Source organism: Pocillopora damicornis, chromosome 3 (assembly GCF_964200805.1).
Source record: "Pocillopora damicornis chromosome 3, jaPocDami1.2, whole genome shotgun sequence".
Lineage (NCBI taxonomy): Eukaryota > Metazoa > Cnidaria > Anthozoa > Scleractinia > Pocilloporidae > Pocillopora > Pocillopora damicornis.
This window is the reverse complement of record NC_142672.1, coordinates 25,448,833-25,472,588: the sequence shown is the minus strand read 5'-3', so window position 1 is coordinate 25,472,588 and position 23,756 is coordinate 25,448,833. Positions and strand designations below refer to the sequence as shown.

Genomic DNA, 23,756 nt, shown 5'->3' with positions numbered 1-23,756 from the left:
TCACACTTTTTGAAACAATATATTCTTATCAAAGCACTAAGTGATAATTTAAATTTTTTTTTAATGTGTTTGGATGGTGGCACTGATTTATTTACCATGAGCAACAATTAGGAAACAGAATAGTCTGAATAGTGTGTAGCACAATTCCAGCTTGAGTGTTGAACACTGTGATGGTCCTTAACCATCATTAACTGATGGTTATGTAACTGATTCATTTTTGATAAGTGACAAAGGAGAGGGCAGTGTGTGTAGCTTTAACCATTTCTGCCACCCAAGCATATGATGGTCTTTAATTAGCCACTGATACTAATTTATTTTTGATTAATGAAAAGTAAACAGTATAGTGTGTGTAGAATTATTCCCACAGCCTATGCATATGACAGTCTTTAATCAGCAAGTCATTACACCTGTTCAAATCAGTCTGAAAGGTAATCAGGTGGAGGATTGGACCTTCTTGAAAGAGAGAACTTGAAAAAATTTTAACAAATAATTCTCAGAACAGTGCTGTGAGAAAGGAAACCTACCAAAAAGCTAAAAATTTACTAGTTGGTGATCACATAGAACCCAACAGTTTCCATTGTTGAGCACTGCTTATTTCGCAGTGTCAACCATGAAGATGGGAAAATTGACACCAAAAACAGGCAACAAAAATTGGCATCTGGTTGCTTAATGTGTATTAAACAATGAACTGATCTTCTGCATATTGGTAACAGGAACAAAGAGCTGTGAAGTCAGGAAGTGAATCAAAGTATTAACACTTGATGAGGCAATTGATAGAACCAGAGCTGGAAAAATATACACCATTGAGCTGAAGGACATAGGGAACTGTAGAAACACCTTAAGTGCAGTCCAGAATGGAAAAAAGAAATCTGACACTATGCAAAAGGTACCAATGCTGAGACTGTGGAAATCCCATGAAACAATGCACATTAATTTCCTGCCTCTGGAAAAAATGTAGCAAGTGTCGCAAAAAGGATTATTTGTTACAATATGCACATCCCTTGTCAGTAATGGAGGAGATAAGATCACAAGGGAAATTTTTAACAAGGAACTGTGTCAAAGAAATCTACCAGGACTTTCAATCAAGTTGACGAATCAGATGATGAGCTATATATATATCCCATATACTCAGGAGCAGACAGTGATCATACCTAACACCCGGTGGACCCTCAGCTAGGCGAAGGTGAGAGCTGTGAGTGGCCTGCAAAATTATGCAGATTGTAGCTCAGAGGCCAACTGACTAATTATGGAAGATTATAAAAAGCATTAAAAACAGATCAAGCCTGGAGAACATCCGAGCTATCTTAAAACCCACCAGTAAACTTTGCTCCATGCATGTATGTTTAAGTTTTAGTGTGAAATTAGCATCACTTAATGGGTTCAAAATTGTGAAAAATCAGCCATAAATTGCTCTGAAATAAAAGAATGAAGTTCTGTTTACTATAGTAGTAAGGCTACTTGTAGCTTTTTTTAATGGCTTGGTAATACAAAAGAGTGCTACAAAAACAGCTACCTCAATCAAGTCAGCAGGAGATTGAAATGGTTTACTTGAGCATAATATTATTGATCATAATATATTAAAGTTAATAAAACACCTACATTGCTTATTTGTTGTGATTGTTGAGAATGATTAGCATTGAAAATCAGTTTAAATCTGAACCATTTCATCATCAACAATGAGTAGGTATAAATTTTGACCTAGGGATTAATCCCTATGTTCCTCATCACTTATTTCTTCTTTACCCTGTGGCAATTCCAGAAATCTTTGTGCGAACACAACTATCTGATTACTGGCAACTCTTTCGTTGGCCACCTCAAAATAAGTGGAACAAAATCCAAGTACATGTAAGCTTAGTTTTGTTTTGACTCTGTAAATTGTCTGTGATGTACTTATATTCCTGAACATTCTTACCTTACTATGCTGTGTCATGCTAATTCTTGTTTACATATAAAATAGAATATGATGTTATCATACAAAAAGTTGAGAATGTTAACCATCATACTGGTGTACAATGTATCCTTACACATGTACATGTATTGTGTAATGGAGCTCAAATCAAGTAGTTGTGGTTATCAGTTGATGCACTCTGTTGCAGACTACTGAAGCTCTATTGCCAGCAGAAGGTCTATTTATTATCATCAGTATCATCATCATTATTATTATTATTATCATTATTATTTTTTTTATTTTATTTTTTTTATACATAAATTTATATCTAGATATCAATTATACATACAAAATAAACACTCACTTTTCAAGTTGCTTCTCCTGTGAGAATTGGTAGCAGTAGTTGAATTAAACTCTCAGGTACTTGCTGTTGCTGGATTGAATCAATAATATTATCCACCAGATAAACCACTGACCCAGTAGATTGTGTGGCAGATTGTGTTCCCAACAATCTACTGGGTAGTGATTAATCTGGCGGACAGCAAAAAATTCAACCAGCTGTTGGAAAAATAACTGCTCTCTGAGAAAATCACTGTAAGTTGTCGTTGTTCAGTCTGTCAAGTATCAGAACTTGAAAATGGAAATGGATGGAAACTTGGAATGGAACTTAACCAGAATTCAGAATATTCTGGAGCTCAGCTGCAAGGAGGTAAAACACATATAGATCAATTATTATTATTTATCCAATAAACTGAATTATATGCGCATTTTGATGGGTTCTGACATCAAAATGTGGTAAGTACATCTGTAGCACACTAGACTGCACCTCACTTGCCACTTTTTTGTTCTTTGCACATTTTGATGTGAACTATGATCTATTAATAAACAGACACACAACAACACAAAATCTATTTATCAAATAGAATAAGCATTCATTTTACAACTGAATTGGTATACGTCATTAAAAAATTACAAGTAAGTTGTTCAGACATTTAGTTTTAAAAATATGTAACATTTGTCTTTGCTCCTGAACACCTGAATGTGTAATTAAAACAGGATTTCATCTCTGAGTCAAATGTCAAAAACAAGAAATGTTTAGAGGAACAAAAGCCCTATAGCAACAATGAAAAAATGTTTCTGTACATGATGAAAATGGTGAAGTAGATGATTTGCATCAGCTGTTTATAAAGTTCATAATTTAGTTATTTCATGAATATCTCCCAAGATCTAATTGATAATTATTTTCTCTTGCTACTACACATTTCCTTGTAAACTGGTTATGAGAATTTGGTGTTCAATCAAGATAATATCTTGTACCTGATAAGTTTGAGTAATCTCATTACCTGTTCATTGGATAATGTATCAACACTATAGGGAGAAGTTGCATGTTTATCACTTCTGGGAGTGAAAGGGATATTAATGTTTAACCAGGGCACTCACAACATGGTGATTCTCAGAGAGGCTTGTTTACAAAAGTTAAAAGCAAACACATATACTTAAAAAAAATGCATACAAAGACAAAACATCACAAACAAAATTCCAAAGAAAAACAAGCATAAACATAGTTCATAAAGACAAGGTGCGAGATTGCAACCTGACCTTGCTGCCAATGAAAGTTGACCATATGGGACTAGAATGTTAATATTAGTAATGTTAGCAGGAATCTATTTTGGGTTTTCTCAGTATTCTTCATGCAAACCAGCATTCAGGAATGCAGAAATGAATCCATAATTTTTTTACATTAACCTCTAACACTGGTTTTCAGTGAAGTGTCAAGGTCTTTGGATTTTTTTTTTGTATTGCAATTAAAGAGAACATTATTTTTTTGGAATTGCTGAGACTTAGCAACCAAATCATTGCTTCAAATGGCGACAGAATCCACTTGTTTAAGTAACGCTTGGCACCCAAGTAAAGAAGTCACCCTGAGTTAGCAATGAAATAAAAACAGAAGAAAGAGAGCATTTCAAAGTAGCATAGATTTGAAACAAGAAGCTAAGTAGGCATTGGAAATAATACAACTGTTCATTACTAAACTTTGAAAAACTATCAAGTCCAAAAGTACAGTCAAAATCATAACAGCAGTAAATTAAAATAAAATAAACACCATACAGAGGTAAGAAACTGATATGGGTGATTTAGTCACAAATGATGCTCCCATGCATTTGATGTAGAATGTGATCAAGAAATTTTAACAAAAAATTGAGCAAAGCAAAGCTGTTTGAAGTGAAGCCATTGAGAGTTAATTACTGAACTTCAGGTAGAATTATCTCACCATTAGAAGATTCAAACTTAGTATATACTCTGCAGTGTCATAGCGGTGATATTTGAAAAGTTATTACGGCAGCAAAAAGTAACAATTAAGTTATAGAGCTATTGTCAATATGGCAAATTTAATACATCAAAATTAACTTCAAGATAGAGATGATTCAATTAAAGTCAATACTAAAGTGAGTGACAGTTAAGAATTCATAAACTGTTGGGAAAGGAAGCTGGGCAAAGTCATGATCATGAATGCTTGTCGCATTAAAACAGCTCTAAGGAACTCACATCAGCAAAATGATATTCCAGAATTAATATGATTTACAGTGTACAATGTTTGAATCAGGTTTAAGTAACGTTTCACATCGGGTGTCTTAGCTTTAACATTCCGGTTGACTTGTATAAAAACTATTTTTCCTCGCCGAGATGCTTTTAAATGTGGTAAACTTAGCTTTAATTTGTAAATGGATGTCGATTAAACGATACCCATTACGTTTAAATTGAAGCACTCTATGCAAGCAGTTACCGATGAATTCGAAGTTCGTCGATTTTAAAAGAACAGTTTCAATTAATTGAAATAAATCAAACGAACAACCAAACAACAATGAGATACTGGAAATACAAATAATTCATACGAATTCAGCTCGCTCCATATAAATAAACAGGAACATGATGACATAGGCAACTTTCACGATGAAGCATTAGAGGTTGTTGATCTTAAATGCACATAAACAACTATTGTAAATATCAATCTACAAAAATTACTTGAGCAGCTCAATAATACATTTTCTCAAGCGTACATGAGTTAGAAATCTTGACATCCAGTAAAACCATGTCAGAAATGCACTCTCGCCTGAGTTGGCAGACCACAACCTTACCTCTATTTCTTCTTTACCCGACGATTGCACATGCTCGTGTTCAATGAAACTGAGCTACATCTGTTGTACAACTTCGACTTCGTTCAATGAAACTGACATGACGAACTGTTTTAGAATTTCAGAGCCTGGCTGAAAGGGGGAAACACAAGGATTCTTTAGTTGAAACGTGAACCAGTTGATTATTGATTTCGAGAGGACTGTGAAGCCGCGTCTCTGCATTCCACTCAAGCTTGCCAGTCACGTGGAAAGGTAATCTTTAGCGCAAGCCGGAAATGCTGAATGTTTTGAAAATGTGTTTCATTGTAATTGATCGCTCCTTGTAGTAGTAATAGCTTGGCTCAACATTCTATAGATGACCTTTATGCCACAAAAAGAAAGAAAAATGTTTAATGAAATATTGAAGTAAAACCATTCCGTGACTCCTTGAGGACATGTTGAATGTTGCGTGACAAGTGGTAGTACTGAGTCACGGAATTTGTGTCTAGATTGACTCAACTTTACTGACATAATTATTTTAGAAACTCTCCAGTTAGGAAACGAGTGCATTCCTATAAAATCATATCTGTTTGCTTTTCATCAAGATCTGCCTAGTGTACCAGAGATGAGGTTCACCTCCATCTGCTGCAGTAGTATCTCAGATCAGTTAGTCTACAAAACATGCGTAAACGTCTAGACGTTCATTTGTTCATGGAAAAAAAACTCCAATTTTGAAGAAAGCTCCAATTTAGGAGTCTGTACACTGTTTATATGGTGATTGAAACCAAGGTTGTGATTGGTTGATTAAAACTACAACTTTGAATGTGATTAGCTTATTGCCTGTCCAATAACAACTTGGCAAGTGAATTAGTGGAAAACAGGAGTCTTTTAAACCAACCACAATCGAGGAGATTGTGATTTTTATGATTACAGTGGATAAAAATTCGCTCAGCGAATGAAAGCCCTTTCTATTTGCTAGTAAAATGTAATCGCGTGAGTTCTCAGTCGCCTTGTGCAACGACACACTTACATGGTCACCGCATATGGAAACCTTAAAAATGTCCCATGCAGTCAAGCAACTACTCCCTGGGAGCCATCTATGTTACAGAATTTCATTCAAAAAGGACAAGTTTTGCATTTATTTCATCGGTAAACCATCAGCTTATTTTTCAACTATAACTTACCTTAGGGTCTTTGACACTTTCTGCGACAGAACGGGATTGAAAAAAATAAATGTACTTTTGCCAGTCAGACCGATTTCGCTCGTTCTTTCATTTGACATCTACGGATAACAAAATTAGATTGTAGACTGTACTTTCGTGGAAAAGGTTGTGGTTATTCATCGTGGTGAATAACAATAAAAAGCTAAGTTTTTCGTTTGTCTCACGATGTAGTCACGTGTGAAGGCCCTACTGAAGAAAGGACTGAACTTCGCCGTAACTCCTGCGAATATTCCTACCACAGAGATCATCGCCAAGGTCGTAGCAGCCGTAAGACAACTCGACGCCGAACAAGCAGATACTGTCAGAAGAGCTGTTAACGGTATCCTTCAACAGGCGGAACCACCATAGCCTAACATCACGAAGGAGATGCGAGATGCACTTAAAAACCTGAAAGAAGACGATTCCATCATGGTCCTCCCAAAGGACAAAGGGCGCGCTAGCGTAGTCATGGATACCGACACCTACCGTGCCAAGATGTCTACGCTTATTGAGAACGGACCCTACCAGCTCCTCAACAAAGATCCGACAGACCGTCTGACCCGCAAGTTGTCCGAAAAGCTGCTCACCTTGAAGCGAAGTGGATATCTATCAGAGGCCGTTTACAACAAGATCCGACCCCGACACAAACAGCCGCCTAGAATCTACTGTTTACCGAAGATCCATAAGGCCGACGTACCGCTAAGACCTATCGTGTCGTGAGTAAACACCTTTGCATATGATTTATCCGCTTACTTAGCCAACATCCTGTCTCCTTTAACAGGAAAGTCAGAGTACACGGTGACCAATTCAGCCCACTTCGTATCCACCCTCAGCAATGAGACGATCTTAGGCAACTAGATCATGGTATCCTTCGACGTAGAATCGCTGTTTACCAACGTTCCTATCGACGCCGCTGTACAAGCCGCACTGCAGAAACTCGAGAACGACCCAGGCCTTGCAGATCGCACCACGCTAACGCCTGCACAGATCGCTGACCTTTTGACCTTCGTATTGAGATCCACATACTTTCAGTATAACGGATCGATTTACGAGCAAAAAGACGGCGCCGCCATGGGGAGTCCGGTTTCCGCTGTTATTGCCAACCTCTACATGGAGAATTTCGAAGAACAGGCGATAACTACATCATTCTACGAGCCTAGGATCTGGAAACGCTACGTGGACGATACCTTTACCATCCTGGATCGCGAGAACGTTAGACGACTTCCTACTGCATTTAAACAACCAGCAGCCTTCCATCCGCTTCACCATGGAGACAGAGAGAGACAACAAATTCGCCTTCCTGGACACCGCAGTTTTAAGAGAACCTGACGGCCGTCTCTCCACCAGCGTATACAGGAAGCCCACGCACACCGATCAATACTTAGCGTATGATTCACACCACCCTCAATCAGTAAAACGCGGTATTGTTAAGTGCCTTTACGAGCGCGCCAAACGCCTCGTAACAAAACCCTCCGTTATCTCTGAGGAGAAAAACATCTGTCATCTGTTCTGGTTTCTAATAGTTAGAAAGTATGCAGTCGAAACGTCGCGATCTACATCACACGTGACTACATCGTGAGACAAACGAAAAACTTAGCTTTTTATAGACTGTACTTGTAACTCCATTCAGTTAGAAGGATGTTGTCTTAAATTCAAATCAAAGCTGACCGGTAAACGATAAAAATTCCGTATTAAAAAAGATTTCAACACTTAGTCAGTGGAGCAGATAAAAATACCTTTATCTCGCCATTATATTCTCAAATCTATCTATAGACTTGTAGGTAAGTGACTGACTCTTCTAATTACCGGCTGCTATTTCAACTTACTCTTTACTCGTAGTTATGGAGCAAGTTATCTCATCCAACATGTATTGAAGATGGCTCCACAAATTAAATTTCCTTTGAGAAATGCAATCATAGCGCGAGAAATTAAAGTATTAGTTTCCATGGAATAAATGGGCGGAATCGCTGGGCTGTCCTGTCACCATACTAGTTTGAATCCACGGAAAAAATCAGAACAGCGAAACTCGTACATTTCATACATTTCTTGTTTTTAAATAAAGAGAGGGTGATGAATACGCCTGTACACGTTCTTAGCTTAGCAGATGAACGACGTGTAGAAACACGAACCTCTGTGACAGATATCTTTCGTTCTAATGCTTGGGACTGTTTTGATTTAAAAACACTAACTGAGCCGCTCAGATTTCACCCGATCCTTCCCATGCCAGGGCTGGTTTGTACCGTCTTTCGACTGACGCACTATGCACTGGCGTGGGAAGGGTCGGGTGAAAAGTGAGCTCAGTTAGTGATTAATTAGAATTTTTAATACGGTTAATCGAAGGCTTATGATCGACCTCTTCGGTCCACATCACGTGTCGACGGCAGATGATGAGCGAATCTCGGAAATCGAGCAGACTTTTGAGGTAGTTAGTGGCGGGCAAATACACTGATTTCTGGCTTCGCTCATTTCTCGGGATCACTTGCGTCTTGCCGAGATCGACCATTGCAAATTGCAACCAAAGTAAGAGTTAAATAGCGTATCAAATAACTGACGTCACGCGGTCTCAAACCCACAGGCTTGTCTGCCCGTGATTGATCCAAGCGTTGAAAGAACTCGCCGGAGTCGATATTTAGAGTAGTCGTGATATATTTCCGGTTATTATGCGATGTAATTGAAACCAATTCTTTTCAGTTTTTTGCAAGATTAGATAAATAAGATTTTCAAATAAAAAGAATTCCGCTTTACACACTTAACCAATCCGAAGAACGAGTTAGACGCACCACAGATTAGTCACATTACTTTTCCCACAATTCGTTATGATGTCCATTCTGGTATGCGACTGTCAGTCGAGGCGCGTTTCAAACACTTCTTTTTGGCTTTAAAGCTCCTTTCCTGGGTTGGATCTTAAGAGATTCACTAACGACGATAGCTTATCTTTCCGTATTCACACGTGCCTGCATGTACGGGTGTGTCTTTTTTCCTGGCCTTCTTATGGCTATTTGGGTGGTTTTTCACTTACCTTCAGACACATTCAATTTAAAAATGCAACCAGAATTTCTCCATGTAAATCTTACATTTCTATTGGCTGCTAACATCACAATAAAGTGAAAGTCGTGTATCAAATTTGGTCTAACTGCGATCACGGCTGATAAATTCCTTTGCATGCCCATATAATAAGTTGGTATGACCGTTTAAAACGTACTTTTAATGAGTGATTTCCAACTACTAGAGTTATCTAAATTGATTGAAATATGTTTCATTACATTTCCTATGTGTAGGTCCCGTGTGTATTGTATCGATTGCCAGGCCATACAGAAAAGAGAAGTCGTATATTTTGAGCGAAGCTTGCGATCAACCTGAGGTGTTCCCCCTCGGTCATCATTTTGATCCGGAAACCGTTGGAATCTGGATGTGGATAGTGACACAAAAAATGCGGGTGAGTTCACATGAATCTGGTTACTAAAATGTTCCATTCATATGTTGCAGTTACGTTACTGGCAAAACCATGTAAAAGCTTGAAAAACTTCAACTCCTCCATGTTTTCCTGATAGCTGCGGCTGTATGTTACTCATTTAATGACAGGAGAGTATAGCAGTTAATTTAGCGTTAACAACTGAGTTAAAAACGTAAATTAGCCACCGTAATGAATAAAAAAGCTGATGTTTCGAGCGTTAACCCTTCGTCAGAGCGATTGGAGGAATTATGGGTTGTGTGTGGGTTTATATGCAGAAAGTGGAGTTACTCTATTGGTGGGAGTATGGTGACGAGAAAACAAGAATAAATTAGTTGAATGAAAAGCGCTCGTTGATACCGTGGGAATTAAGAGTGCCGATTTGGAAGATAAATTTTTGTTCTAATGTTTTGCGGCTTTCCGAACTGCCTAGCTGTAAGGAAAGGCCGCAAACTGTCGTATGTTGTTTAGAATGATTAGGGAGATTAAAGTGTCTAGCAACTGGTTTGGATGCGTCCATGTCATTTCTTTTCACGTCGCGAGGGTAAACGCGTATTCCAGAGGAAAATTACGTATGTATGTAAAATTTACCTTAAAAAAGACTGCTGAAAAGCACTTGGAAAGCATGTGAAAAATAACTTCTGCAATGCACAGAGTTCCCACATGTTTTTTCATTAGTTCTCGAAGCCTTTTCGTGAAAAGCGAAGCATGCACTCTGTAACTTCGACACGAACGATCCGATTTTTTGATCACAAACCTTCCACTGAACGTTGATGGAGGAGTTAGGCTTATTTCTTGAACAGAGAGTGATAGTCGACCTTACACTGGAAAAATTTCTCGTTAAAACAAATTCTCGTCTATCTTCTTTACTAAGCAAGAGTAAAACAATGACCCTTCGACCTAACTCGAAGGGCAAAAAGCCTGGATAATACCTACAAAAATTCGAATCTAAGCGCGACAACCTCGCCCGTAAAGCGAGGAGAACCAAGGAATGAACTTAAATTTCTTCCCAGGGTGAGAGTTTGGGATGCATTCAGCGTAAAGCATCCTTTAATGAACCACATATATTTGCTTGTCAGAAGACGCCAGAAACTGGACGAAGGCCATGATGGGACTACAAGAGTAGCCATCGCTTTCTGTAGGCTCAGATAATGGAAAACGCGAGCAACAAGAGAAACTGGAGGAACCACTAAACAATTATCGGAACTTAACTATTGGGCAAAGAAGTAAATTCCTTACGCACCCGGATTCCAGAAACGCGAAAAGAATCTAGAAAGCTTTGCTATACAAAAATCAGCAAAACAGTCAACTGTATACGCGCCCCATAACTCTTCCAAACTTAGAAAGAAATCCTGTGTGATTTTCCAATCATCAAAGTGTATAAGGTGACTGATGTAATTCGTCTTCTCAGTTTTAGTTGGTGGGATCCACCGCACCTTCAAAAGAATACTGCGCTCCGCGCAAAACTGAAAAATTTTAATTGCAAACCTGTGCAAATCCAATTTCACGCTTCCGACTTCTATGATTCTAGCCGCCGTCTGGCTATCAATGAACCACTTGACAAGTGAACCTTGGCCCAAAAGACTCCAGAGAAAAATCAATGGCTGCAAGTTCTTTCCAAGTAGAGCTCTTAGAGCGCTCTGAAGGCTCCCAAAGCTTGTGACACACACAATCCTCATTAAGGGTAATAATTGAACCACACCCCGTAGCACTTGCATCGGAGTAAGCGAAACGCTGTGGCTTATTAATAAGAAAACAATTGCGCTTTTGATGGGATTTAGATTGTTTTCTCAGAAATAGAACTCCTCAATGCAATAGGGATCTATCTTAACTTTCGAGTCCCAGTGCTGCGCGCTTAATGTAGACATAATGCAGTGCCTAGTCATGATCCTTGAGATATTTCCGGAAACAGGCGCTGTAGAAATTATCTACCCTGTAAAAGAGGCCAATCTTCTGGCAGAAAGAACAAAATCAGAGTCGATAATACTGTCAATGGTACTAGTTATTTTTGCAACCCTCCTATCGACAATTTCAATGGTTCCACGAGCGCTATCCCAAGTGATACTCAGCTGATCAAGCCTCTGGCAAGGTATCCACACTGACTTATCCTCGTTAGTAACGAAACCCGCCTTAGAAAGGTCAGTTCTGACGGCATCTGCGACAATACTGCACACTTGAGAATCCTTTTCAGTTCCCCATCCGTCGTCAAGATAAACAGCCACGGAAATGCCCTGATGCCTCCACTGTTTCTCAAGAGGCTTAAGAATTTTTGGGAACTCGTAAGGGGCGGACGATAATTCGAAATGTAAAATTGTAAACACATAGAACTTCACTTGATTGGAATTGGAATGCTTCTAGGAAAAAGCAAGATATGTTTGAAATTCCTTGAAATTTGATGATTTTAGCACAGAGGTGAACAAGAGTAGATGCCATAATATTTTTCATCATGACTCTCCTATAGCTGTCTGACCTGAACTTTTTCCTGTCTGGTAATTAGATGGAAATGCTGCAGGCAAAACAGGAGCAAGAAAAAAAGAGACTCCGTGAACAGATGGAAGCTGAAGCAGCGGTCCAACGGCAACAAATGGAGAACATGGTAAAGGCGAGAATGATGGAAGTTGAAAAACACAGACGAAATTTCATGCAAGAAAACCAAGTACTCAGCCAACGACTTGCACAAATGCAAAAATCAAATGAAGGCATGGAGAAGACAGTGGAGAGCTTGAGACAACAGCTGCTACTCAATCAGAGCCGACAACGGCAAGTTCAAAAGCCGGGATTCTTTGATAGAGCGCTGCAAATGATACCAGTCTTAGGCGGGATCGCTAGCACCTTATCAAAGTGAAGCGTTATGTAAAGCCTCTAAAGTTATCCCTTAACATGAACACTAGTTAAATTGTTAAGTAGTTGCATTGTATCAGCTTCCAGTTAATTATAATTTGCAACGAGTTAACCGCCTTAAAGTTATGTAACACGTTTTCTGCCAATGGATATGATGTTGATTTTATATAGAAAGTGAAAATTGTGTGTTGTCCGTGATACCAATTAGGCTGCAAAACAACTTGAATGTGATCTTAAATATAATAATTTGAAAAAAGAAACCAATCGGGTCTTCTGATTATTTAATAGCTAGCGCAAAGAAAATCCCCTTTTCGAGGAGTTAAACCCGAAACCTAACAAACCATCGTAGGCTCTGTGTACGACAAATTTGATAGAGGTTGGTATATCAAGTTTGTTTTAGAGTGCTCTAGCGGAAGAGAAGTGGGGGAGGAAGGGGCAAACGACGAAAAAGGAGACTGCTTGCAATGATTTCGGCCTTTTTCCACCTTTTGAGTTTTTCTCGTCGTCCGGTTTAACACTTGGTAGAATTAAATCACAGCAGCAAAAAGGAGAGGATGCTTAGATGCCAAGCTTTTAATGCCTGCTGATCGAGTGAAACAGCGTAGAACAACTTAAGGAACGACGGGCGGCTTGTGGAAATAAATAAGTGGCTATAGGAAAAAAAAACAAACAAACATGCAAACAAAAAATCAAAAACAATATTGAAAACGGTCGGTCAGTGGGACACAAAAGCCGTTATTGTTACACAAGTCAGGCCGACAAACTTTGCGATAAATTATCAAAAAAAAAAAAGCAAATCAAAACCATGAAAATTTACCAGTTTTTCCTCTCATCCAGGGGCTGCCCGTATCGAACTAAAGACTACATACTAGTCTTTTTAATAAAAAAGAAAGTCTGCGCAAAAATATCATTCTGTGCGTGGTGCGTTCAGCTGTGAAAGAACTATTTAAGTGACTGTGCCTTGGGGTCCAGACAACAAGGATACAGGTCGTATACAGGGTCTTTTTCAACCACTCATGCCATCTGTACTTTAATTACAAAGAGACAAAGAGATTTCATAAAAAAATTCTTTTAATAAATCAATAAAAGTGAGGCTAAAAAAAGTCACAACGTTGGGTAAAAATTGACGTACTAAATTGCTATTTACAGTGACAAGTGAGACGAACAAGCATTTAAGCTTGTAACACCAATTATCGACTTAAAATTTTCTGATCACGAAAGATTTTCCATACATCTCCAGTTTCAAGCATCGTCAATGTAAAGCATCAAAAAATAAGCCTAACTGAAAGCACAACGCTGCCTGTAAACTGATCCAAACTCAAGGAATCATTCATCTGTGCCTTTTCTCAAAGTCGGCTTTTTTTGCAAAGACAAAATGAGCTTGTCAGCTAATTAGAATTAATAGTATTAATTGAATTAATAAGTTTGAATTAGTTGAGTTGAGTAATTTGAATTAATTAACTTGAAAAAATTGAGCTTGTATCCTGCCAGGGTCTCAGTTGCTGGAAAAGATCGAATTATTGGAAGAGTGGAAATTGGGGTTTGGGAAGGAAAGGAAGCTCCTCTCACTCTTCCCGAGACCTTCAATGTCTCACCTCACCCCTTTTTTGGCCGTCTCCATAAAAGGAGAGACTGGCACATACAAATAGAGGGGCTTTTCTTTCTTCGCGTCAAAAAGTCACTTTTGGGATCTATGCTAAACTATTTCACTCTGATATCCTAAGAAATTCGTTTAGCGTTCTGATCAGCAAAAAAACTGAGTAACAACTCGGTATTTTATTGCTGAAAAGAATTTGCATTTCCGGTTACAATATAAGACGTTTCACACGGGACTAGAATTTAGGGAACTTCTGCAAACCACGACAACGGCAACGAGGATGTAGCAAAACAAAAGATCTGAATAATGACAGAACAATAGCTCAGCGCGTGCGTTTTAAAACTCTGTTCATCTCTCAGCCGTCCACTGCAAAACAACAACGTGAAATCACTAAAATTTTCGTGATCTGAGAAGGGAAGTACCGTCGGCAAATTATCTAAGTTTCCAATTCGAACTGGACGCCACTCCTATACTATATGCTGACATAAAGATATAACACCGTAAGAGACGGGAAACACGTCCAGCAATTTCCGAAATTGTAAATAAAAAATAGTCTTTATTTGGCGCAAATATATGCACGATGGTTTTTGTTTTTTTTGCTGTTTGGACATTATCTGTTCCGAGATGCGAAAAGTTTCTGAGTGAAGCTCGAGGAAAAGTGAGAGCTTAGAGCAACAGATAATGTTTAAGGACAAATATACGCGAATATTTTTGCGCCAAATAGAAGCTATTGTGTTTATCTTTCTTCAATTATTTTTGCAACGCGCGGGTAAAGTGTTTACGAACAGTTCACCATCCATTACGTAGGATGTTCACTTTTCAGTGTTCGCTGGTACAACTGTATGAACACAAAACATGTCCTTTCTTCTGTAATCTTCATCATCGTCATCATCATCTGGCTCTTTTCTGAACCTTTTTCCTTTTTTTTTCAGCTCAGCTTCTGTAAGAATTCGCTCGATCCACTCTCCACCTGCCAGATCACTTACCTATCACAGGACAAAAAAAGGACACAACATCAACCACAGCACCAATTATGTGAAACTTTCATCTAGCATTGTCACACCAGATAAATATCTAAAGGATCTTGATTCTCCCCACGTATATCGGAATATTACGTTTCCTTCGCTTAGGCAAAATACACCTGTTTCATTAATTTCTATGTAACACTCAACTTACATTTTAACACACAAGATAAATATTTCTCGCAATCAAAGATATTTGTCCATATAGCGAGCAGTGAAAGAGGACATTCACTTTTGAATTCAAATAGCTACAAGTGACTAAGACTATTTTACAACAAGGAAAACGATCTCAGTTACAAATAACAAAAACAATGCTAACTGACGATTAAGATGAGGTGAAGGTTTACAAACAAACACATAAATTACAATAAATACTAACTTTTTTAGAGGGAGGAAAACTGTCTAATATCTTCGAAATTATTTTACTTTCCACACACAAAGTATTAGCTAAGTTATTGTCTGCCCGATAGAAAATCAACGATTTAACAAATTTCCAACCTTGCACGACTACACGCAACGGGTTTTACTCCTGTTCACCTCTCCACGAACATAATTGTTACACGATTGAAAGACAGACAACCCTAAATATTTCTTTTTGATGACCCGGAGTCCTCGATGTTTTCCTTGACTTTCCCAAAAGTAAAGAACTCTCCTCTCAATGTAACCATACTTTTCTTACAAAACCATTTGAATCATATACGAGACACTTAAAAAAGAATCCAACTGATAAATAAGAATAAGGAAACCATTGAAAAGCGAGTAAATTATAGCGCAGTACCGAGTTTGACTAGTAGCCGCGTGTCACGGGTCGCGCCTATGAAGTTTAAGCTTTTAAAATGATTTCTTTTGATTTTTCGTTTGTTTTCTAGCAGGGCGCTTACACCTGACGCACAGTAATGCTTCATTCTTCAAGCGCTAATTTCACAGGTTCCATAACATAACGTCTTTCCTAGATCTTTCAGCTGAATGAGATGTTAATGGAAACTTCACCTCCAAAAGGCTTCTTCTCACGACTAGTGCAAGCGCTTTATTTTGTTTAGGACGTGGTAATATTGGTCTTATTTTGGATACAGAATGGGAACATCGAGCCAAAGCGCTTATCAGAGGCGACCCATGTGAAACACTTTCTTGATTTTTTCTCCTCCTTTCCCCACCCCCCTCCCCCTCCAAAAAAAATATATATCTATATATATATATATATTTATCGGTTGAATTTTGTGCCCGCCTGTCTTCTTTGCCAATTCCTTCTCGCTATTATCTCTTTTTGCCTTATTACCAACCCCGGAGTACTTAGCTCTTTATTTTATGTTATATTTTCGTTTAACACACCAAAAAGGTTTTAGAGTGTAAGGTTTGAAATAGTCATTTTAACAAATTCGCTATTTACAATGTTTTTCTTTAATTTTTCTTAAAAGAAAAAAAAAATAGGCTTCTATGACAAAAGCGACCGAGGGCTTTACGAGCATCTGACAGAGTTACTCAACATGGGCAATGCAGCTAAAGACAAAAAGAATCCAACTGATAAATAAGAATAATGAAACCATTTAAGTGCAAGTAAATTATAGCACCGTGTCAGTTTCTTCTTGGATGTTAATCATTTCACCGACAACTTTTGGTGAATTATTTCCTATCATCAGTACAAACCTTTAAAACGTAAATTTATGACAATAGAATCAACATGACTTTCGCTTTTTAAAACACGCATTTGGATTTAACACAAGAAAAAACCTTTTTTGTTTGGTTCTTTCTATTTTGTTGGGTTAACGCTTCCTGTTAATAAAAGCGAATAGATGCTGGTACAGATTGTAGCGAACAACGTCATCAAATCCAAAGCATGTATGGGTTCACAGTAATTTCAGGTCACATAATCAAACCCAAATAAAAGCATCCCATAATAACAACACAAGCCTAAAAAATTCAAAAATTACCATTGCGCAAAGAAGTTTGGTCCGAGAAAAATTCTCACAATTCATCTTTTTTTCTCTCTCTTATGTGAAGCATAGCTACAGAATTTTCTTTCACAAGATTTCGCTAAAACTCAAAGGCCAATCGAATGAACTCGAATGAATCAAACTCCCAAAGGTTCAATTAGGTTTCAGTAATCAAGCATCCACTACACTGGAAACTACTGTCTGTAAATAATATCAAAGTTTTGAAAGCTGAATTTGTTTCTGTCTTAATTTAATCTTAAACAAATTTTCTGGAAACCATAGTCAGAGAAGCATTACATGAACCTTTAAAGTACTTAACATGGGCTGTTTACGGTCTCCGCCATCCCCAACAATGGCTCCTGATGTCACAAAATAGAAATAGAAAATTTCGAAAACAGTGACTGTTCCTGATGTCTACATTCTTTCCCATGCAGACTACTCTGTTAATTTTATCAAAAGCAACTTGCTGGAAACAATATCTAATGCTATTCTGAGGAACGTCTAACTAAAGATTAGATACAACTGAGTGAAACAACAAAAGGACTCTTACATGGTAATCAGTGTACAAAGCGATGCCTCTCCCTTTTACTGCTGTACACAACTCTTCACACTCTGTCTTTGTCATCTGAACATTGAGCAGGTACAGGTACGTCAGCTTAGGAACACTGCTAAGATGCTGAACCAGGTCCCTGACTCCTCTGTCAAGTGGATTGCCCTCTAGTCCAAGATAGCTCAGCTCTAGTACATCCTTTAGTGCACGAGCCAGTGCTGATGCTTCATCTTTACCCATATTTGTATCCGACAGGCCTAGCTGAGTCAGATTGGGTACACTATTCAGGTTCTTGGCCAGTTCAATAATCCCGTGACCCAGTGCATTGTGAGACATATTCAGTTTTTCTAACTTGTTTAAGTAATGTAATGAGGCAGCCAGTGCAGCACATTCCTTTTCTCCCATTTGTACTTCAAATAACTCTAACACAGTCAACTGTGGCACGTGATGAAGATTCTCAACCAAATGACTCACACCGCTGTGTAAGGGGTTCCATGACAAGCTGAGCTCATGCAAGTTTGGAGAGTGGTGCAGTGACTTAGCAATAAAAGCAGCACACTTTTCTGTTAGATTGATACCACGAAGTTCTAAACTGTGGAGATTGTCAGTAAAATTAATTCTGTGAATCACGCTCTCAATCGAATTAAATTCAAAGGCATCTGTCACGTACCCCCAAATAGAAATATCTCGAGGAGCTGTTAATAAGGGAAACAAGTTCTTCAACAGAACAAAATCCTCAACTTCTCCCACGGATAAACCAACCTCTCTCACCAGTGACAAACAATGTTGTTGTGTCTGGTCAGATCTGTTCTCAGTCAAAGACAGTGCAATGTTGTCGTCTTCATTATTTCGCAGATTATCCACAGGTGGCTGAGAAGAACAAACCGGCACTGATATCAGTTCACGAAACAGTTTAGAACGAAGAACAGGTTTTTTTATGCGACGTAGATAAATAAAGTTTCTCATTTCGCTTTTTTTGAGGAAAAAGTCCACCTGGCGTAAATGGGCGTATTTTTTAACATCTTTAATTTCTCCAGAGCACGTTAAAAGGACCGCGTTCAAGTCAAATAATATGAATGGAAAATCATCATGTTCATTCCACCTCCTTGAAACTCTTGAAAATAAATAGTTCGGAAAACTGCTGGTGTCTTTGAAGAAGTGCGTTTTGGCAGCAGTAGACGAGTGTTTCTCATCAAGTATTACAACATGGTTAACACATGAGAGAAATGCAGAATACACAGCTAGTCTGTGTGAGGCTGGACAACGAAACAAACAATCGACACAGAATAGAATAAACTCCTTTTGTGCATGAGACAAATCTTCGACAGAAGGCGTCCTAGTAAAATTGTAATTTGTGAGACCTTCTTTCTCTCCGACATAACGTAGATGATCAAAAACAATGCCAGCAGCTTCTGATGACAACTCACAAACGAATTTTAGAACTTCAGCCATCTTCCTTGATTTTTCAAGCGTATCCATTCCTGACAAGCAGGTGACGGTTTCATTCTTCTTAACCTTCACTTCTTGAACGGTGAACCAAGCGGCAAGAAACTCCTGAACGGACTTGTGAAGAAAAGACACGATCTTCTCACGGTTCAAAGCAGAAAGTTTGGAAACTTGGAAAAAACCGACATGAATAAGCTTCTCGAAGAGATCACCAGGCGGAAATTTACTGAAGTTAAAATGAAGGCAGTCCTCCAAAAGAGCATCGAATGCAAGTTTTCCTATTTTGGAAAGTTCCTCTTGATAGTCATCTATGCTTTTATCTGTTGCGACGTTGTCTGAGTCTTTAATAGCCATATGATCCAAGAGAGTCTGAATAAATTCTACGCAAATTTCCGCACGAGATGTTGGTAATTGAGGTTTTTTCTTTTTCCACAGAAGACACAACATCAACAATAATAGTGGAATCTCTGCCATCTCCTCGAGGTCATGCTTCTCCAGGTATTCAAGTAGCCCTTCAACATCTTCCTCATCAGGAAGAATCTTACTTGCGAACTGTTTCTTCTGTTCCCAGCTATCGAACCCGTTAAGTTCAAACTGAGCGTGACTTGGCACTCTAAGCTCATCCTCTTTCACTGGCCGCGTTGTGATCATTACACAACAGTCTCTCAGTTGACTGCCTCTCCAAATCTGGTGAATTAGGGATGATTTTCCACCGCTGTACTCGTCATATCCATCCAAAATGAGCAGCACTTTCTCCTGGTTCTGACGGACATATTCACACAAGTTATTGACTGCCATCGGGTCATCAGCAGACAACAGTTCCGCTGTTTTTAACATGGTACAGAGGTCCGAAATACCACAAACGTCTCGTAACCTGATTAACAGTAAAACATTGAACTTTTCCAGGATCTTCTTTCTGCCATTTGCCCAATCCACAGCTACTTTTTGAGTGAAAGTAGACTTTCCTATTCCAGGTCTTCCATACACCAGAATTCGTCTACGGATGGGATGATCTTCGTCACCTTCAAATACTTCACTGCTGTCTCCCAGCTTTTTTTTCGTTGTCCCGTCAGGTTTCCTGTGGTCTTGTAAAAACGTTACTTGTATGTAAATGCTATTAATGTGTACCGTGTTGTCTGGGTCCCATGGTGTTATTTTCACTTGACACATGGTGTTGTAAAACGCCCTCAACTGATTCTGGCACCATTCCAAAAATTCTGTTACAGACGAGTCTGTAGACAAAAAACTAGTAGCTTGGTAAAAATTCTCTTTCTCCCCCATCGAAAAGAAAATCACTCGAGAAGGGTTTTTAAACAGTAAGGAGAATAATTATTTCCATCTGTAATTTGTAACTTTGACGACGTCACTCTTTAATTCCGAAGGTAAATATTCACATTTTCACTATCTGATCACTACGGTGTTTTTTTTTTTTTTTTGGGGGGGGGGGGGAAGGAGGAGGTTGGGGGGTTTGATTTGCCCCTAATTCACGAGTACAGTCTTCGATCCTCCCGTGAAGGAGAGAAGCTTGGGCTCATTTCACGAACAGCGGCTGGTAATCGAGGCTATTGTTTGCTCCGCTACACAAAAATCTTAAAAAAATATATTGATTTGTTCTGTGGCAAGTAAAATTATTATTAAGACAAACATTAGGGAAAACCTCAAATATTGTAGTAACCATGAGTTTCTAAAGCTTAAGTTCGAACATTAGCCCATCGTTGGACCGATTGGGTTGTGTGTGGTTTATAAAATGGGGGTTGGGCTAAAAGGAGGGGAGGGGTAAGGCGGGAGATTCTAAGTGTCTTATGAGTATGTTGCAGCTGAGCCCTCCCTCTCTTACTAATGTAATAACCTTTTGCAGATTTTTTCAGACCATTCCCTATTTTCATTGTTAAACGCCGTTAATCTTGCTTCCACAATTTCGAGATGACGCCCGACTGTCTTCCATTTTTCGAGTTTCTGCGAAAGCCTCTCTAAATTTTCGTCGCTGGTAACTCCTTGCAGCGAAGTATCAAGAGGAGAGGATAGCGAGTAGTAGGTATTGCATCTATTCATGTCATTTTGCTGGATCCACGCATTTTTATTTTACAAAGGCAGGGGGAAGGAAGATGGGGTTGGAGAGTGGGGGTTAACGGGCACGCCCATAGACATGTCCTCATTTTACCTCTTTTCTTTGGAGTCAAGGCGTCACTCGGAGACGACTCTTCATTACTGCGTTTCACCTTTGGCGGAGGCAAATGTTTAGTAGAACCACCTGCATGGTAACAAATGTAAAAAGATAATTAGACCAGAACATATTATTTGAGCCAACAGATTTATTGCAGCAATGGAGCTTTTTCCTTTACTAATAAAACGTCTCCTGATGAATTTGTTTCAAGGCCAATTCGTACCACTGCATTATGCAACCCTACTTTGCATCATTTGACACAAAAATATACACGCCCACATACGCGACTAGATTTCTTTTTTTTTCTTTCTGTTTTTTTTTTTTTCCAGCCAGTAAGAAAAATTGTCATCGCCATGTAAACGGATTTAGTGACCTACCATTTATATCTCAACTTTGCGATCGAGCGAAAAGCTCTAAAAGACTCTTTTCCATACAATAAGCAACTTGGGTAAGGCCACTCTAAATCTTCGTTACTAGGAACTCCTTGCTTGACAACAAAAATAAAGACACCACAGCAAAGCATCAAGATGACGGGATAGCGAGTAGTACGTATTGCATCTATTCATGCCACTTTGCTGGATCCACGCATATTTATTTTACAAAGGCAGGGTGAAGGATGATGGGGTCGGGGGGTGGGGGTTAGCGGGCACGCCCATAGACATGTCCTTATTTTACCTCTTTCCTTTGGGATTGAGGCGTCACTCGGAGACGACTCTTCATAACGGCCTTTAACAGAACATTTTATTTGAGCCAACAGATTTATTGTGGCTGCTATGAAAAGCTTGAAAGAATCCCAAACATAGGCAGAGTCTGTGAAATTGCTGACAAACATGTAACCTTTCTGATCCAAGAGCTGTTCTGATCGGTCAGTGCATGATCATAGGTCATTTAATCATGTTTTTAATTCGGTTTTGGTAGTTCGGTTCCAGGACATTCATAAAACAAAAAACTAAACAGCATACAAGACTATCTAGTGACTGAGAGCAAATAAGCTGTAGGCCTAAAAAAGATAAAAGTTGATCTGTTTACCTTTGTAATGTGGCCAATCTTCAAAAATACTGCTCTGGTTTAGAATGCTGACAACAAGAGAAGCTGCTGTTACACTTGCAAATGTTTGCCAGTTTTCTCTCTCTTCAGTTCCATCTGCATACCCTGAAATACCCTTGACAACAACCCACTCCATTTTCAGTTCATGCGCTGCACTGAAAACTCCTGAAACATACAATAACAAGCTATTATGAATAAAACGACAAATTTGCTCCAAAACCTATTGATTTTAACCCCTCCTATTGTTACTATTGTTATCACAGATTTGTAAGGAACGAGTGATATATTTTGGAAAGTCACTTTACATATACTAGGTACAAAGCTGATTCAGCCACTATGACTGTGCCCTTAATCCTTACACATGTATATAAAATACTGGTCAGTTCATCAGTAGCCATCTATACTCCTGGGTGTGGAGACACACTGTGAGAGTAAAGCATCCCAGCCAAGACTATAACAGTCAATCATTTTAGCCCAGGGCTTGAACCCAGACCTTTTAATCTGACATCCAGTATGCTCAGACACAAGCCAGTGCATCTCTTGACACTGGTAGAAAAGCTTACCCACCACATAAGTATCAACTTTCTCTCCCAGAAAACAAATGTACCCAAATATCTCTTTGAGAAGATTTTACAATAACAGTTACTTCAAAGGAAAAAGAGATCTTACCCTCTCCTTCAGTTTCAATTGCAATTGCTTCAGGAAATGCCTTCACTAGTTCATCTCGTCGCCACTCAGCTTGTACGAGCTCAGAACCACTCAAAACCTCACCACAGTGGACTTTAACTTTCCTTTTGTTAGGGTTCTCTAAGGGTGGATTCCAACCATAACCTGCGCATTTGATGAGTTCAGCAATGTCTCTGCTGACAGGAGTTATGAACCCACGAAACTTCTTTCCATCCTGTGTAACCTTCTGATAGGAATAGGTTGTGAGCTTTTCTGATACAACCACATCCCCCAGCTTTGTTGATTCCTGATTCATACCACTACAGTGGCCCACAAAAAATACAGCTTTTGGCCTCAGCTGAGTGACAGCATTCTTTACAACAGTCAAAGCACCACCAGGAACTTTAGAACCCTCTGAGCATTTCATCAAAGCAACTTTCAGTTTAACATCTTGATCTTCACCAATTCTTCCAAAGTATACATGACCAAGCCCTTTAAAATAGCTTCTGAATGGATCAACAACATAATAGTAGCAACTTAAGAACTCACAGTCCTTCACTGTTAACAACAGAATGTCAATTGGGAGTTGAACATCCCTCCAGCATTTAGAATTCTGGGTTAGTTCACTTATCACTGGAAGACTAATACTGATCTTTGGTGGGTCACCATAAATGTTCTTTGAACTGTTCTTCTCAGTTCTCACAGTTTCTGACATATTGCCAATCAGCTTCTGAAAATAGAAGCGACAAAGAAACATTTAAAAACTAGAGTTTAATTTGATTGAATTCACCATATTTAAGCCTGGACACAATAAATAGCCTCCAGTCCTGCCCATTTA

General features: G+C 38.8%; 4 protein-coding genes and 2 pseudogenes across 4 annotated transcripts in view; 2 read left to right on the top strand and 4 right to left on the bottom strand.

Annotated features, from left to right (window-relative positions):
* The window catches only part of LOC149049045 (uncharacterized), a 30,498-nt gene extending 17,743 nt beyond the window's left edge, over positions 1-12,755 (top strand). Inside the window, exon 3 of the mRNA XM_089201468.1 lies at positions 12,152-12,755. Within this exon, the coding sequence (XP_089057594.1) occupies positions 12,152-12,499 (348 nt within the window). The 3' untranslated portion in view covers positions 12,500-12,755. The remainder of the gene's footprint in view (positions 1-12,151) is intronic.
* The window catches only part of LOC149049034 (uncharacterized), a 128,714-nt gene that overhangs the window by 14,758 nt on the left and 90,200 nt on the right, over positions 1-23,756 (bottom strand).
* Positions 6,431-7,782, top strand: LOC149049047 (uncharacterized; annotated as a pseudogene).
* On the bottom strand, positions 11,200-12,099 carry LOC149049046 (uncharacterized; annotated as a pseudogene).
* Positions 14,256-22,052, bottom strand: LOC149049044 (NLR family CARD domain-containing protein 4-like). Its single transcript, XM_089201425.1, has 4 exons — positions 21,881-22,052; positions 21,203-21,292; positions 17,596-20,273; positions 14,256-15,078 (listed from the first exon to the last, which is right to left on the bottom strand). The coding sequence occupies exons 1-4, from the start codon at positions 22,035-22,037 to the stop codon at positions 14,905-14,907; spliced, it is 3,099 nt and encodes a 1,032-aa protein (XP_089057551.1). The 5' UTR covers positions 22,038-22,052; the 3' UTR covers positions 14,256-14,904.
* On the bottom strand, positions 22,206-23,642 carry LOC149049043 (death domain-containing ATP nucleosidase-like). Its single transcript, XM_089202349.1, has 2 exons — positions 22,922-23,642; positions 22,206-22,417 (listed from the first exon to the last, which is right to left on the bottom strand). Exons 1-2 carry the CDS (start codon positions 23,631-23,633, stop codon positions 22,206-22,208), a joined length of 924 nt encoding a protein of 307 aa, XP_089058475.1. The 5' UTR covers positions 23,634-23,642.